We start from the raw sequence: 15396 nt of genomic DNA, 5'->3' as shown, positions 1-15396 counted from the left end.
TAGCCAGAGCATTAAGGTGATCGTGTGTCATGGTGTTTCTCAGGAATGTCTTGATCCTCTTGAAAATAGAGAAGCACCTCTCTGATTCTGCTGCTGTCATAGGTGTGGTGATAAGGATCTTAAGAAGACTGAAGAAGTACTCTGAAGGTTGTTCTCCATGAAAAACTGGTACAGAGGCACTGCACCACTGCTAGCCTTAAACTGACTGTTCTCCTAGACGAGGGACAGTTCTGTTTTGAGATTGGCCTTGTTCAGCATAGGGTATGCCTCCACTGTTGTTTCAAGCACTGCATCAGGGAACTTCACACTTTGAAGTTTGTTGTGGGACAAACGTTCCATGCAACAGTGTTGCGCTGATGAGGTGCTGGGTGAAGGAGAACCGCTCCTTGGTATGCATCAGGATGGTATCACATACCTGTAAAATATACATCATCAGCTTAAATTTACAATAAAGCTATTTTGATTAAAGTGATTCTGACTGAACACATGCCTATGTACAAGTCAATTATATGATTACTTAGGTTTTAACATCAGTTTTCTTAATTGCACTTTACAGCATGTTTAGCTATTGGTTTCCTCAACAAAACAAGGTCTACAGGGGCATGTCAATAAATAAACCAAGTATTTTCTGTTGCATTTGAGGATGCCTTATACATAGATTTCCTTTGCTATGTGGGTGGATGACAAAAAAAATAATCATGTTGCTTGTGACTGCTCTGTCATAAACCTGGAATCTACGGAGTGAACAAAAATATGAATGCAAATTTAAATTGCATACAGCCTGCTGCATCATTTGACTGAAATTAGCTGTGGTAATATACTATCTTGTGTCTGTATTGTATTTATTATTTACCTCTGTAGCCAACCTCTGTTGTTCTCCTGGTCCCAGCATCCTCCGTCAATTTATGGGCTGGTGCTGCTGGTCAGATGCACTGTCCCCACACAGAGAGGGAATGTCAAGTCAAGTTTATTTGTATAGCGCCTTTCACAACACACTTTGTTTCAAAGCAGCTTTACAGAAGAGTCATCATTGTGTAATTAGATAAAATACGATTGTGAATCGTGTTAAAAATAAGTAATTCAATAATAATGTTGAATTACTGGAGAAAGATATTGATTAATGGAGAAAAATAACATTGGGAGAAACCAGACTCACTGTGAGGGCCAGTTCCCCTCTGGCTAACATCATGTATATAATCTAAATATTACTTATGTATAGTTAAAGTCATGGTTTAAAATTATTAAACTAAGTAAGTGTTAAGGGACAGTGTTTAAACATAGATTTTGTATGAACTGTAAAATTAATGACTGATGTCATTGAAGTCCATCCTGGAATAACTGCAGAAGTTCACATAGATGCATTGTCCTTGTTAATTGGCTGATGAAGGTTTTTGTTGGCAGTTGAAAATCTATGTATTCCATTTCAACAGACTGAGGTGATGCAGGCAGAGATCAGTGAGGTGCATCTCAGTTCAACCTGGCTGGTAATTTTGGTGAGGTTCGTGTGGTCCATCCAAGGTTCAGACAACGGCATATGAAGTATCCAATGTCTTATGGTTGGAGTTGGCATCAGTTCATCCTCTGAAGTCCATCATAATATACTGAAGTGATGTTTGGCTGGCACCAGTTGCATTTAGTCATCATCATTCAGCGACACGTAGCAGTGGAGTCCAACATGAAGCAGGATTCAGCCGGTTCTGGTGAGCTCAGGATAGGAGTCCCGAGGTCGAGACAGGGAAACAAATAAAATAATATTAGCATCGATGCTATTCAATTTATTGCAGTTATAGATCATGATACATTTTTTTTGTTCCGGCAGACCCAACTAAAGCAGCCTAATTGTGGGTTGGAGGATAAATTAGGTGTATGCCTGGCTAAATAGATGAGTCTTTATTCTAGACTTAAACTGAGGGAGTGTGTCTGCATCTCGAACAGTGTTAGGGAGACTATTCCATAGTTTAGGAGCCAAATATGAAAAGGATCTACCTTCTTTTGTGGATTTTGATATTCTAGGAACTATTAACAGGCCAGAGTTTTGCAATCGTAATGAACGTGATAGCGTGGTAGAAGGTCACTTAAGTACTGCCGAGCTAGACCATTCAAAGCTTTGTACGTAGTTAACAGAATTTTAAATTAATATGAAATTTAACAGGTAGACAATGTAATGATGATATTATGGGGCTACTATTATTCTATTTCTTGGTTCTCGATAGCACTCTTCCTGCTGTATTTTTAACCAATTGAAGTTTATTGGAGGCCCTGGTCCAAAAAATAAAGTTAATAAATAAAAAATAAAGTGATGTGCTCTATGACAACAATCATTCACTTTGATGGCAAGGCACATTTAAGCTTTTGCAGACTGCTGGAAGTGAACAACTCATCTTTCTAACAATAACAGCTTTATCAGCCAATAGTAAATATAGTTATTTACCTGATCGTTAGCATGCTGTCTGTGAACCTCTGGACAAGTGCTTTATTGCAGACAGGGTCGAACAACATGTCTACATTTGGCATGATTTTGTGGAACACTGCTAGTAAAAACAGAAAGACTCGAATTCAAGCATACTCACTAAGCCTTCTGACAGTAGCGGGATCAAAGTAATAAAAGAGTCTCTGATGGCCTAGAAATTCTTTAGGAGGTCATCCTTGTGCTCGTACACAATGTTTACAGCGTGACTGTGGAAGTTTCACCGTATTGTACATGTTTATGGGCAACCACTTGGTCAAGCACGGTGATTCGCTTGGGTGACCTGGAGAAGAAGGCAGAAATATGGAATGATTTTCCGGACATTATTCAAAAGGAATTGCAAATTGTATTTGCAATTGCGTTTTCAATTTGTGGACGCATAAAATGTGACATAATCCAAACGCAATTGCAAATCGCGCATTACCGTTTGCATTTTCGTTTAAGCGAACGCACAGTGACTGCCAGATTTCAAATGGAAAAGCAAAGTCCGTTTGTAACTGTGTTTCCCATATCTTACGAGTTTTGGCCCTGTCATATTTAAATAGCAATTTCAATTACCATCTGCTTTTTCACTTTCTCAGCGTCGCGTATGTAGCCAGCCAAAACTCAAATGGAATACTAATTCCCTTAGTATTTCCATTGATGCCTTACACGGAAACCTGTCAAACAGGGTCAAGGGTGGGATTATGCTATGGGGCGTGTTTGTCTTGGGAAGAGACGTCACTCACAGTCGACGGTCAAGATCAAATAAACCGGCGTCTGTTCAGGGCATCACCTCTTTATTTATTTTGTATTTATTTTAATGTTTATTTGACAGGGACAAATGCATAGAACATTGCTTTATAAAGAATAGGCCTACAAAGTAGATGCCACGCTTACATGTTTCTAGCCATGACTAATTTGCAACCCCTGTCCCTGGTTAGGCTTATAAATTTAAAACAAAAATGACAGAGTATTGAGTTTAAGATTTATAATTAATAAAATAAATACAACAAATACATCCCATATATGAAATAAGATATGGGCTTAAGTAGGATGTGGAAGTCACTATAAATCAAAGTCTAGACACATTTAACAATACAAGAACACAAAAGGGTTCATATGTCTGTGCGTGCTCACATATGCAACATTATGTTTGTATGCATTGTGTTATGTCCTACGGAAGCATATTGCATTCACTTGAGAGAAAAAAATCTACTCTGTTTTTCTGAATTAACGACTTAATTATCTCAGAATTACGAGACAATTTTTCATTAAAAAAAATATTGAGATCCCTCAAAATCCTGCCAGGAGCTCTATTTTAGCTGGATTGCATGGAAGTAAACATGTCCTGCCTTTCAAGTTTAATCCGGTTTTATTTTACTTTGGGTCTGAGACAATATATAGAGATATATTTTAAACTTGGCCTTCAATACAAAGACATTACTGTCTATGACATTTGTAATACTGTCATGGCTGAGACACGCTTTGATCTTCCAAAGGACACTAATTACACGAGAACTACCGGAAGTCTATAACTACTAGAATGGCCATAGTGGTCATTCTGACCGTTCATACTAGACTGTACCAAAATGTCATGTCATATTTACATTCGAAACTTCTATTGAGGTTTTAGAATGAAGCTTCTAATGTCTGTCATCATATTTTATGGCGTCATCACCCTAAAAATGTATTGAATAAAATACAATAATATGGATCAAATGGAGCGCCAAGCGAACGCAGATAGTCCTACATAATACAATCTTTTTTTGTAATATATAATAGTGCTAGACTATATAAATACATAGGCCTATATATTATATATTAGCTGCAAGACTGCCCCGGAAGGAGCGTGCCTCGCTTTGTGTCAAGCAAGTTTTTTCCACCACAGTGAAAATGTTTTCGAAAGTCTAAACGCCAACAAACATGGATTGAGGCGGAACATTTCGTTAGATAAAAACATGTTGTGAATTTTGGAAATTATTACATCTATCCTTTTTCAAAACATGTTGACTTTTGGACTTTACAACGCTCTGGAGTTATTGGAAATGTTTGGACAACACGAATTGGAAACAATCCTATGCAGCCACTACTGGAATCAAAATCCACGAATAAATGAATCTGTTATATTAATAATAAACACCAGGACACGAAATTTTAATTCTAATGAATGTGAAAATGTATTAGTTCATCAACAACCACAGAACTTGCTATTGTAGCTAATTACAGATACAAATTTGATTATTTATATTAAATTATTCTCCTAAAAGGGGGCCCCCTTTTTTGTTCAAGTGAGCCCACTTTTAGGAGAATTCGTTCATAATGATTTTACAGCATACTATTTTCATTATAGTTTTACAGCATGATATTTTTGCTCACAGTAAAACAAATATTGCTTTCTAAATCAGTTCGTTTTCCCACAGTTTAGCGAATGTTCATATTCTTTATTAACCGCTTTGGCCATTTTGGGTTTGGCCTATATGTGTTTCATACATGTCTAATGTTTTTACTATGCATTGAAATACACTTTGGTGATGTTTTTATAAGCTATTGTATTGATTTGTTTTTATTTTACAAAGAGAATAATTTAATATAAATAATCAAATTTGTATCTGTAATTAGATACAATAGCAAGTTCTGTGGTTGTCGATGAACTAATACATTTTCACATTCATTTTATTAATATAACAGATTCATTTATTCATGGATTTTGATTCCAGTGGTGGCTGCATAGGATTGTGTCCAATTTCCAATAACTCCAGAGCGTTGTAAAGTCCAATAGTATCGGGGCAGTCTAGCAGCTAATATATAATATATATGGCCTATGTATTTATATAGTCTAGCACTATTATATTGTGGGGATCTACTCAGGCAGGCATGCAACACAGCTGCAGCACATTCAATTAACACCCGGGATCACACGATCTGTTGTAAGGTCACATGGCTAATTAGGAAGTGATACATTTTTGCTGAATAGTCCCACAGTTGCAAACAGATTTTTTTTGTGTTGATGCTAGACACTGTTGTGTGAGTTGGGCTCCCTCTTTTTATGCAGGTATTACTGGTCATTTTAGAACATGTTTAATCTCTGCCATTTGGATTTTAATACTTATTTATTTCATTTTATTAAGGGTAATTTTAGAAGCGGGTGCTTACTCTTCACGGAGGACACAGGCTTTTGTCTGGGGGTTTAACCTTTATGCGATCACCCCCAGTGTGACTCGAGCTGCACTGGTAAATGCCTCAATATGTACATTTTCCATTTAATGTTTTATACTTGCATTGAAACAAAGCACTGCTGTACTGTTCAGTTACCTGTTCAGTTACCTCACTGACTGTGAGTGACATCACTTCCCAAGACAAACACGCCCCATAGCATAATCCCACCCTTGACCCTGGTTGACAGGTTTCCGTGTAAGGCATCAATGGAAATACTAAGGGAATTAGTATTCCATTTGAGTTTTGGCTGGCTACATACGCGACGCTGAGAAAGTGAAAAAGCAGACGTGGTAATTGAAATTACTATTTAAATATGACAGGGCCAAAACTGGTAAGATATGGGAAACACAGTTACAAACGGACTTTGCTTTTCCATTTGAAATCTGGCAGTCACTGTGCGTTCGCTTAAACGAAAATGCAAACGGTAATGCGCGATTTGCAATTGCGTTTGGATTATGTCACATTTTATGCGTCCACAAATTGAAAACGCAATTGCAAATACAATTTGCAGTTTCCTTTTGAATAATGTCCGGAAAATCATTCCATACAGAAAATCCACCAAAGTCGGAAACAAAAGTGCAGATCCTGGGGATGTCGCCTGCTGCAAAATAAATGTAATTATGTCCACTTTATCAGCAAGAGCGCATGAACGTGAATCCCGCGATATTTGTTTTTGATCTCAAAGGTGTCTGATCCACCATGAGAATTAAGAATAGTCCCACTGTTGACAGCTCGTTTGAGATGCTAAACACCTCGCCTTGAAAGAAGGGGAGCGTAGGCGGCTGCAGTCAGGATAGGAGTGAAATGACCTGTGAAGTCAGACAATTCTCATAGTGGATCAGACACCTTCGAGATCGAACTGTCAGAGTGTTGGAAATATTCACATTTATACACGTAAAACAAGATATTAGTGATAAAAAAAAATCTTGCAATTTTTTTAGTAGAAAATGATACATCACGGTTGTTTAATCTAATAAGCATCAAACTGTGTGTCAGAAAGCGTTTCCCATCATGCTTGCAGTTTGTTGGTAAAATCCACATGCGGCCGCCTCTCTCACGAGACTTTTGTGGCATACGTCAGTAACGTCACCGTGATATCACAGCAAGTCAGACCGGCATGCGGTGATCCGTTCTGCGCAGAACTTGCTAATTTCAAACGAACCTATTATTTTGTGCAATTGCAATCCCTTATTGAAGTATAGCGCCAACACCTGGTTAGGCACAAAATGGAAACAAATATATATATATATATTTCGTTTACAGTTATTATTATTAGGCCTATTTTAAGATTAAATCTTTGGCCCCACTTTTAAAAAGCCTTAGTGATTTTAAATATGTGATTAGTTCACAGTACCGAGAAGAATAAGCAGATTATAAATAAAATAATTTTCATTTAGCACGCGCAATGTAATTTTACAGTGAGTCGTCGTTACATTATCCGATTGATGAACAATTTCAGTATTTAAAATATCTGTTTCATTTAAATAATTTCTTAAAACAACCCCTATCACGTTAAGTGGAATCAAATAAAGGCAGAATGCATTTGTCTGATTAGGACAGTAGGCCTATGTAATACGATATAAGCGACTGTTTGTGTCACTCCACCTGAAACAGCGCAGTGGTGAACCAGCAGAGAAACCGAAAACCCCGTAATGCGGAAGTAGGAAGTTAATGTTCTTATTACACATTCAAGATTAACGAAGGCAACTCGACGTTAGTGATATCGTGGTGTTCTGTTCTCGGTTGGGGTTTAACGCCATAAGTGTTTTGGCATTGGCTTCCTCAGTGTCGTAGTAGATGTGCTATGGCTGGAGCTGATTGAGAAATGTCGTGTTACAATATGCTCGTATGTAAATATCATGTTACTGAACGCTCTGAGCACGAAGAGTTTCGCTTGTAATTTCGGGGCTTGCATTTTAAATTGGCTAGTTACTGTATTAGCGATTAACGATAGAGACTGGTGCTTTTCAGACCACAGTCAATAGATGTTTACACCTGCTTCAGACTCGATTAATGTATCGGATGAACGGTAAAACCTGACATGGAGTATCTTCTGGAGGCAATCGAGATACTAACAAACCCATCTGGACGCCAAGAGCACTGTGAGTAATACCTCTTGTCCAAGTGTTATTATGTTATTATTAAGTTATTGCATAAATATATGTTCATATAACATGTTCATTTATCTAGTGATTAAGTTAAAGGAAGAGGAGCAAAATCCAAGCCCATCTTCACCCAATGTGTTTGGTATTTGTGTGGAGTTGAATAAAGATGATGAAGTTAAGGAAGCCTCTGACATGTCTGCAGCCAACAAGGAATCATTCCTCCATGAAACAAGAATCACGCATATGGTACAGGACAAGTTTGGAGTCCCGGAGAAAGGTAGTGTAAATGCTTATATGGAGGCTACCATAGTGAACAACATCACATTTTGCGTGGATCTACTACTAGCTGCTAAAATGAGTGCAGGGAAGTCAGCTTTAAGGGATGTGGACAGTATTTCTTAAGAGTGGATATTATTATTTGTACCACCAGACTGGCTTCCCAGATTGTCAAAATCATGGTGACTTACTAGTTATTTATCAACATACACAGTAAGAATGCTGAAGTAATCTAACTAAAGAGATTCAAACCTGCCTCCACACCAGCACAGAGAGAGATCTGGCTATAAACCAATATATTTACAGTTCACACATATCATTGATGAGGCCGCTGTCTTTGATTTCGTATATTTCTGGAACACTGTTGGTTCAACTGTGTGTTCTTGTGTATGGGTCTCTCTTTTTTTATGGGTCTATTAAATCGTTTGGCAGTTTTTATTGTTTGTGTCTGCATTCAACCACGTTACACAAGCGCAATATGCCCTGTGTTTTATACTGTTTTAAATCAGCATATTGCATTCAACATTGTGTGACTTGAAGAGTTAAGGGTTTAAGTAATTCCTCTGAGCTAGCTGTGATACAGTTTAAGGTAATCATGGCTAATAGTGATGGGAAGATCGGATCATTTTACTGACTTGGAACTTTGAGTCTCGTTCAGCAAAATTACCAAATTTTTATTCAAGTCATTTCAATAATTTGAGCAGAATTAAATTAAAATGTAAAATTTTCAATAGCCAGATCTCCCCCAACACGTCTACTTACGCAAACTTTGATTATAGTCCCAATAAGGAAAAAATTATAATGCAGCCAAAGACAAATTATGAGAAACAGAAAGATTAGTTCACCTCTCGTGTCATCTGGTCCATGTCGTTCGTTCTTTTGTCACGCGACAGCCGTATATGCTATGCACACACAGGAAACAGAAATGATTAGTTCACCTCTGGAGTCATCTGTTCCGAGTCGTTCGTTCTTTTGTAACAATGCAATGCAATGTATATGCTCAGAAGTAGTGGTTAGAAACAAATGATTTATTAAGATTTGAATGCTTATAGATTTTTTTTTAAGTGCCCGTTACTTGTTTAAATTTGTTGAGGCCTGACCTATTAAATCTTTGAGCAAGACATCAGCTTGATCATTATTATCTATCAAGAACATGAAAGCAATGACTTAAAGCAGCTAGTAGTCGCTGCTTTTCAGTGAATTTCCATGCTATACTACTATTAATGTGTGTGTCAAAAGTATTTTCATGTCAGTCGAAGTTCAGTTGAAGTGTAGGCATGGCCCATTTCTTCACTCTCACCCGTTATTTTAATGCTCTGATTAAACCCACATGCCCTTGTTTTTCATGAAGCAAAAGCTTGGGGATTTCGTTTCATCATATCATCACTCCACAGAAATAATGTGTGCATCTCCAGGAACATTTGCCATTACACGATAATTTAAAGTGAAACTAGAGCGCTTTATATTTGTTTGTTTATATTTGACTTGGAGTTCAACCGAATGACTCACAATTGCGCCGTTCATGGCATTTATACAGTATTGTTACGATTCAGACAAGGAGTGAGGATCTAAATGCAGTTCTTTATTAAATAAACAAAAAAAAACACAGAATAAATCAAAACACAGGGAACAAACAAAACATACACGAGGGGATAACAAAATATAAACGCTAGAAACATCCACGGAGGGCACGGCAGGAACACAGTCAAAGACAACCATAACATACAACGACCGACAACAAATGAACAAAAAACAGGGCTTAAATACACAAGGGTGATGATTAAATTAAACTCAGGTGAGAACAATGACACTGGCAGTGATGAGGGCAGGGGATTATGGGAAGTGTAGTTCAGGACAGGTGACAGGGGAGAAACAAAAGAAAGCAGACAACGGGGAATCGTGACAAGTATACTGTATGCGCTTAAAATTCCCATATTTGGGCATTACAATTTTATTGGAATTAGAATACCCAATAATCGTAGTTATCTCAAATAACCACGGTTAGATCAAATAACTGCAATCAGATGGTTATTTAATAATCGTGACAGGCCTAGTCATCAGCCACTTTTACCATAATTCACCCAGCCTCTTTCTCTCCTTATTCAACAAGATTACCGAAGTAAACGAATGACACACCACCTCCTCTCATTCAGTCAGTCAACAGATTCTGATCCTATTTCGTTTAATGAATGGGGTGTATTCGTTCATTGAGTCAAACAAATGATATGCTCCTTCACAGCCCGCACTCGAAAGCTACTTTCTCGCGCTATAGTCAGTCCGTCAAAGCAGTCTCACACTTCAAACTAGAGCTCATTGGCTTCAAAAGGGAGAGATGTCAGTGAACCAGAAATATGAGTCAAGTGTACGGAGGTGATTGGAGTTAGATTTGTTTATAAAAAAAATTAATTCTTCAAAAAGACAGATTGTATTCACAAACTAAACATCACTACTGCGTGAAGTGTAGGAAGCGTGCAGCTGACTGGGGCTAGCAAGCATTCAGTTGCGTCAAGATTATTAATGGACAATGTTACATTTCAGCAGTGGCGCTCATAAATTAGCAGGGGAAACACTGCAATATTGACCTTAAACCATCAGATTAGAAACAAATGAATAATTTGAAAAAAAAATTGTCAGTTTTTAAAGGAATAATAATAATAATAATAATTCACCCAAAATGCTAATTCTCTCATCATTAACTCACTCTTATGTAGTCTCTTGTATTTTTCAGAGGCTATATGATGTGTTTTTGTCCATACAATGAAAGTCAATGGACATGGATTAAACCACTCAAGTCGTATGGATTACATTTATGCTGCCTGTACTTTATGAAGTGTAGAGTATGAAGGGAAAATCATGAACTCATTAATTCTGAATGCAATGCACACATTTTTACAAACGGTCCTAAAACCCCCACACACTGTGACTCCCCATCTAAATCACCAGGTAGCGCCAGCGAGTCTGGGAGTTAGAATGCTTTCTTGACGTTTTTACAACCCAAAGAGCCTCTCCAGAGACACTCGTGATATCGCCATCTACACACTGAAAATCTTAGACACACAGGTTCCTACCATTTAAAACCCAGAAATGGCTTATTTTTAAGGAAATATGTTTTATTCCCGTATGCTTGGGTATTTCTGCTGTTATATCAAACTAGTTAAGATTGTTTAGTTGTGTAGTTAAACTCTTGAGGGCTTATATAAAGAGTCTAAGAGTATATATTCACTTTTAAGTGTACCAAATACAAGTTTTTCTTGGTATCAAATTAAACCTTACGACTCGCCCTAGCTGAATATATATATATATATATATATATATATATGTATGTATATGGTTACATTAAAATGTATTCTGCTATGTTTTATCATATTTTGAGTGATTCAAACCACATCCGGACCCTGTTGTAAATTAGGTAAATGGCGAGCCTTGACAAGACAAAGGGAACCATCTCGCGCAAAAACTGAGGAGCCTCATTGGGTCATTCCTCCCAAAGGAGGCGTGACCTCCCTACCTTAAAAGTCAGGATCTGGTGTGGAATCGCGCTCTTGTCTCTTTGTCCTCTCTTGCTCTCTTGTCCTCTTGCTTTCTTGCTTTCTCTTCTGAACCTCTTCAAGTTTTGTTTCTTCAAACTCTCGTCAGACATGTCTTTTGTTTTATTTGGCGTTTATCTCAGTCTTTTTCTTGTCTTCGGACAAAGCTCAACACTCTACGTTTTTGGAGCAGTCCGATATCCTCCGGGTGAAAGGACTCTCTCTCAGTTTCAACCGTTACTCCTAAGATGCTTTGAACTTCCCACGAGCGATCCACGCTCCGGAAGCACCAACAGAAATCCTCCAGCTCACGGATGCAATGAGGACATTCACGCACACACGCAGTCTTGTTCAGTGACACAAAGGTCCATTTTGCAAGTATTATTCCATCTAAATTCAAATGCGTTAAAGTGTGTAATTCCCTTGCTGGCTCTTAAGGTTTAACTGTTGTAACAAGTTTGCTATCCCTGTAATCTCTTTATTTTCCTTGCTATTTTACTTTGTTTGTTCTATGTTAAATGTTTGTTGTTAAATGTGTTCTACGTTTGTTAAGTTTGTGATATATCCTAGTTCCTTGTATTAAACCCAATTATACGCTTGATTGTCTGTGTTTGTTGGTCATAAAGCAAAGCCTCTTTAATGTGCGATCTAAAGCTACGAGCTGATATTATCAAAGTCAGTTAACGTGCTTTGATTAAGTAAGCTTATACTAAGAATAAACCTTCTGGAGAATTGATCAAGAGTATCGAGCAAAGTGGTTTGCTGGACGAACTGGTTGGTTGCGGTACGGGTTAATTCCATTAAGGTGTTCTGAAAATTAATACAGCCTGTCTGCATATGATGTATATTCCTAATTAATTATACTTCGTTGTGTTTAATTATCTATATATATCTGAAGCAGACTTTTGGGCTATATAACCCCTGTTTTGGGGCAATTTAGAATGTATTGTTATCTAGTTCAAACCGTATGATTAATCATCAATTACAATCATTAATATTAATTGTACATTCCCCAAACCTGAACCAAGAAACCCTACAGAAGCTTGAAAGTTTGCAACCCAATGAATTGCATTTTATGGTCAAAAAAATATATCTTTCACAAAATCTTCGTTTGTGCTCTGTAGAAGAAAGTAAAACGAGTTTGAGACAGCACAAGAATAAGTAAATGATGAGAGAATTATAATTTTTAGATGAACTATTCTTTCAATTGATTTAATCTGTATTTTAAAAGGCAGCATGCTACATACTCATTCTCATTGTGTTTATTTTTTCTCCTTAGAATCTGAAATTGGTAAAAGGAAAAAGAGATGTTCAAGAATGAGAGCACAAATAGGAGTCCTGTCTGATAGGTCACGTCACCATTGCTTTAAATGTGGACAAAGCTTCCAAACCTCAGTTCACTTTAAAAGACATCAACTTGTTCATTCAGGAGTAAGGTCTCATGTTTGCCCTGAATGCAGCAAGAGCTTCGTCACGTCCGGCGAACTTAAAGTGCATCTGCGTGTTCACACAGGAGAAAAACCGTATCACTGCTCTGAATGTGGTAAGAGTTTTGCTCAAACAGGATCCTTTTCTAATCACCGGAAACTTCATAAAAATGAAAAAATGCATCACTGCTCTGAGTGTCAAAAGGGTTTCTATCAACTTTCTGAACTACAGGCACACAGAAGGGTTCATACCGGAGAGAAACCTTACCTATGCACACAATGCTGGAAGGGTTTTACTACAGCTGGGGCATTGCGAGTTCATGTACGAACTCACACTGGTGAAAAACCTTATGAGTGCAAAGAGTGCGGGAAGAAATTCTGTCAGCTGGGAGGACTCAAGGTTCACCAACGTGTTCATTCAGGAGAGAGGCCTTACACATGCTCCGTATGTGAGAAGCGCTTCAAGGGACATGCAAATTTGATTGCACATCAACGCATTCACACTGGAGAAAAAACGCATAGATGCACTGTATGCAGAAAGACATTCACTGACAGCAGGAGACTAAAAGAGCATGAGCCACCTCAATCAGTAGAGACACCATTCCGGTGTAGCGTGTGTAGTGAAACTTTCAGAGCTTTCTGTCAAATGAAAGAACACCAGCAATGCCACAGAAGTGAGAAGCGCCATCAGTGCTCTGAGTGTGGAAAGGCCTTCACACAATTATATTTACTCAAGAATCACCAGCGTGCTCACTCGGATGAGAGGCCCTATTCTTGTACAGAATGTGGAAAGAGCTTTCGCCGGACATATGACCTGAAAATGCACCTGAATATCCACAGTGAAGCAAGACCTCATCATTGCTCTGAGTGTGGCAAGAGCTTCCGGAGGGCTGCAGAGCTTAGACTACATCAGAGAGTTCATACAGGAGAAAAGCCGTACCCTTGCTCCTTCTGCGGAATGGGCTTTAAACAGACGTCACAACTCAAAGTGCATGAGCGCACTCACACAGGAGAAAGGCCCTTCCCTTGCCCTGAGTGTGGGAAGACCTTTAAAGACAAGCGAAGTCTGTTAACACACCAGAGAGTGCACCACAAATAAATGTTTTGTGCAAAAGTTTTAGGCAGTTGTGAAAAATGTTGTACATTTTGAGGATGTTTTTAAAAAAATAATGGCATAAATAATTTTAATTGATCAATTAACTTCATACAAAGTCCAGTAAATATATATATATATAAAAAAAAAAAAAAAAAACGAAATCAATATTTTGTGTGACCACCCTATGCCTTTAAAACAGCACCAATTTTCCCAGGTACACTTGCACACAGTTTTTCAATGTTGTTGGTAGATGAGTTGTTCTAAGCATCTTGGAGAACTTGCACAGATGTATTTAAGCTGTCTCAGTTGCTTTTGTCTCTTCATGTAATCCCATGCCATCCATGTGGAGGCCAGACCATCTATTGTAGAACTCCTTGTTCTACATCTATTTTATTCTATTTGTTAAAGGAATTTTGAAATCTAAAATAGCTGTTTCCTACATACACACTAAAGCTGAAGATTAAAATAACCACCTTAAGACAAATGTTTAGGTGAAACATTTAATGTACCTACATATTGAGCACAGTTTAAAAATGTTAGCTTCATGCTAAAATTGCATATGTTATATATTATATGTTTTGGTTGTGAGACCCTAGTGTGAAAATACAGATTACTGATGCTTTTAATCTTGCTGGTGTCTTACACTCTCCATATAATGAAGCTTTTGGAGGATGGTAAGGAATCATGTACCTTATTCATCATTCATTCATCTGTCTAGGGAAATTCTTTGTTCTTTAAACAAGAATTGGTCATAGACTTTTAGGGTTTTCATGCAGGTGGGACAAATTTGTATATGCTTTTATCAAATATTTTAATGTAAAATCAATTAAATAATTTGTTTTTATTTGTGTATTTATCATTTATATTCTAAATAGATCATATTGTATTGTAATAATGAAAACAATTATATTTTTGGTGTATATTTGGTGTATGTATAGTTGTTTTAATTACTGCCTTAATTAAATATTAATTTATTAATCTTGACAGAGGTTTTATTTTTCTCCAAAGACGAAAATTCTTTGATTTACTCACCCTGATGCCATCCCAGATGTGTATGACTTTCTCTCTTCGGCTGAACACAATTGAAGATTTTGGAAGAAAATCGCAGCACTGTAGGTCCAAGGGATAACAAGTCAATGAACTAAAACCAATGACAAACTAGAACTGATAACAAAGCAATCAAACAATGAAAGCAAGACACATGAACATGGAGGGAAAACAGGACATCACATGATTGGGGAACAGGAACTTAACAAGTATTTCAAAATAAAAGAAAAACAAAACAGGGAAAGTGACAGAA

The 15396-nt window shown here is 37.5% G+C and overlaps 1 protein-coding gene across 2 annotated transcripts; it reads left to right on the top strand.

The window, feature by feature from the left end:
* The first annotated feature begins 7289 nt into the window (after positions 1–7289).
* Positions 7290–15043, top strand: LOC127660811 (zinc finger protein 883-like). Of its 2 annotated transcripts, XM_052151253.1 has the most exons (4): positions 7290–7767; positions 7856–8047; positions 12853–13116; positions 13233–15043. In XM_052151253.1, the coding sequence occupies exons 1-4, from the start codon at positions 7707–7709 to the stop codon at positions 13340–13342; spliced, it is 627 nt and encodes a 208-aa protein (XP_052007213.1). In that variant the 5' UTR covers positions 7290–7706; the 3' UTR covers positions 13343–15043. The 2 variants fall into 2 exon arrangements, with proteins under 2 accessions (XP_052007213.1, XP_052007204.1); XM_052151244.1 differs by having other exon boundaries at positions 12853–15043.
* The last annotated feature ends 353 nt before the right edge of the window (positions 15044–15396 follow it).

Source organism: Xyrauchen texanus, chromosome 2, assembly GCF_025860055.1.
Source record: "Xyrauchen texanus isolate HMW12.3.18 chromosome 2, RBS_HiC_50CHRs, whole genome shotgun sequence".
NCBI lineage: Eukaryota > Metazoa > Chordata > Actinopteri > Cypriniformes > Catostomidae > Xyrauchen > Xyrauchen texanus.
Note: the sequence above shows the minus strand (reverse complement) of the source record. Positions and strands in the feature narration are given on the sequence as shown.

Coding starts and splice junctions, on each gene's coding strand:
- LOC127660811 (XM_052151244.1), top strand. CDS start 7,707: ATGGAGTATCTTCTGGAGGCAATCGAGATACTAACAAACCCATCTGGA. Junction 7,768..7,855: donor ATCTGGACGCCAAGAGCACT/GTGAGTAATACC, acceptor TCATTTATCTAG/TGATTAAGTTAAAGGAAGAG. Junction 8,048..12,852: donor GTTTGGAGTCCCGGAGAAAG/GTAGTGTAAATG, acceptor TTTTCTCCTTAG/AATCTGAAATTGGTAAAAGG.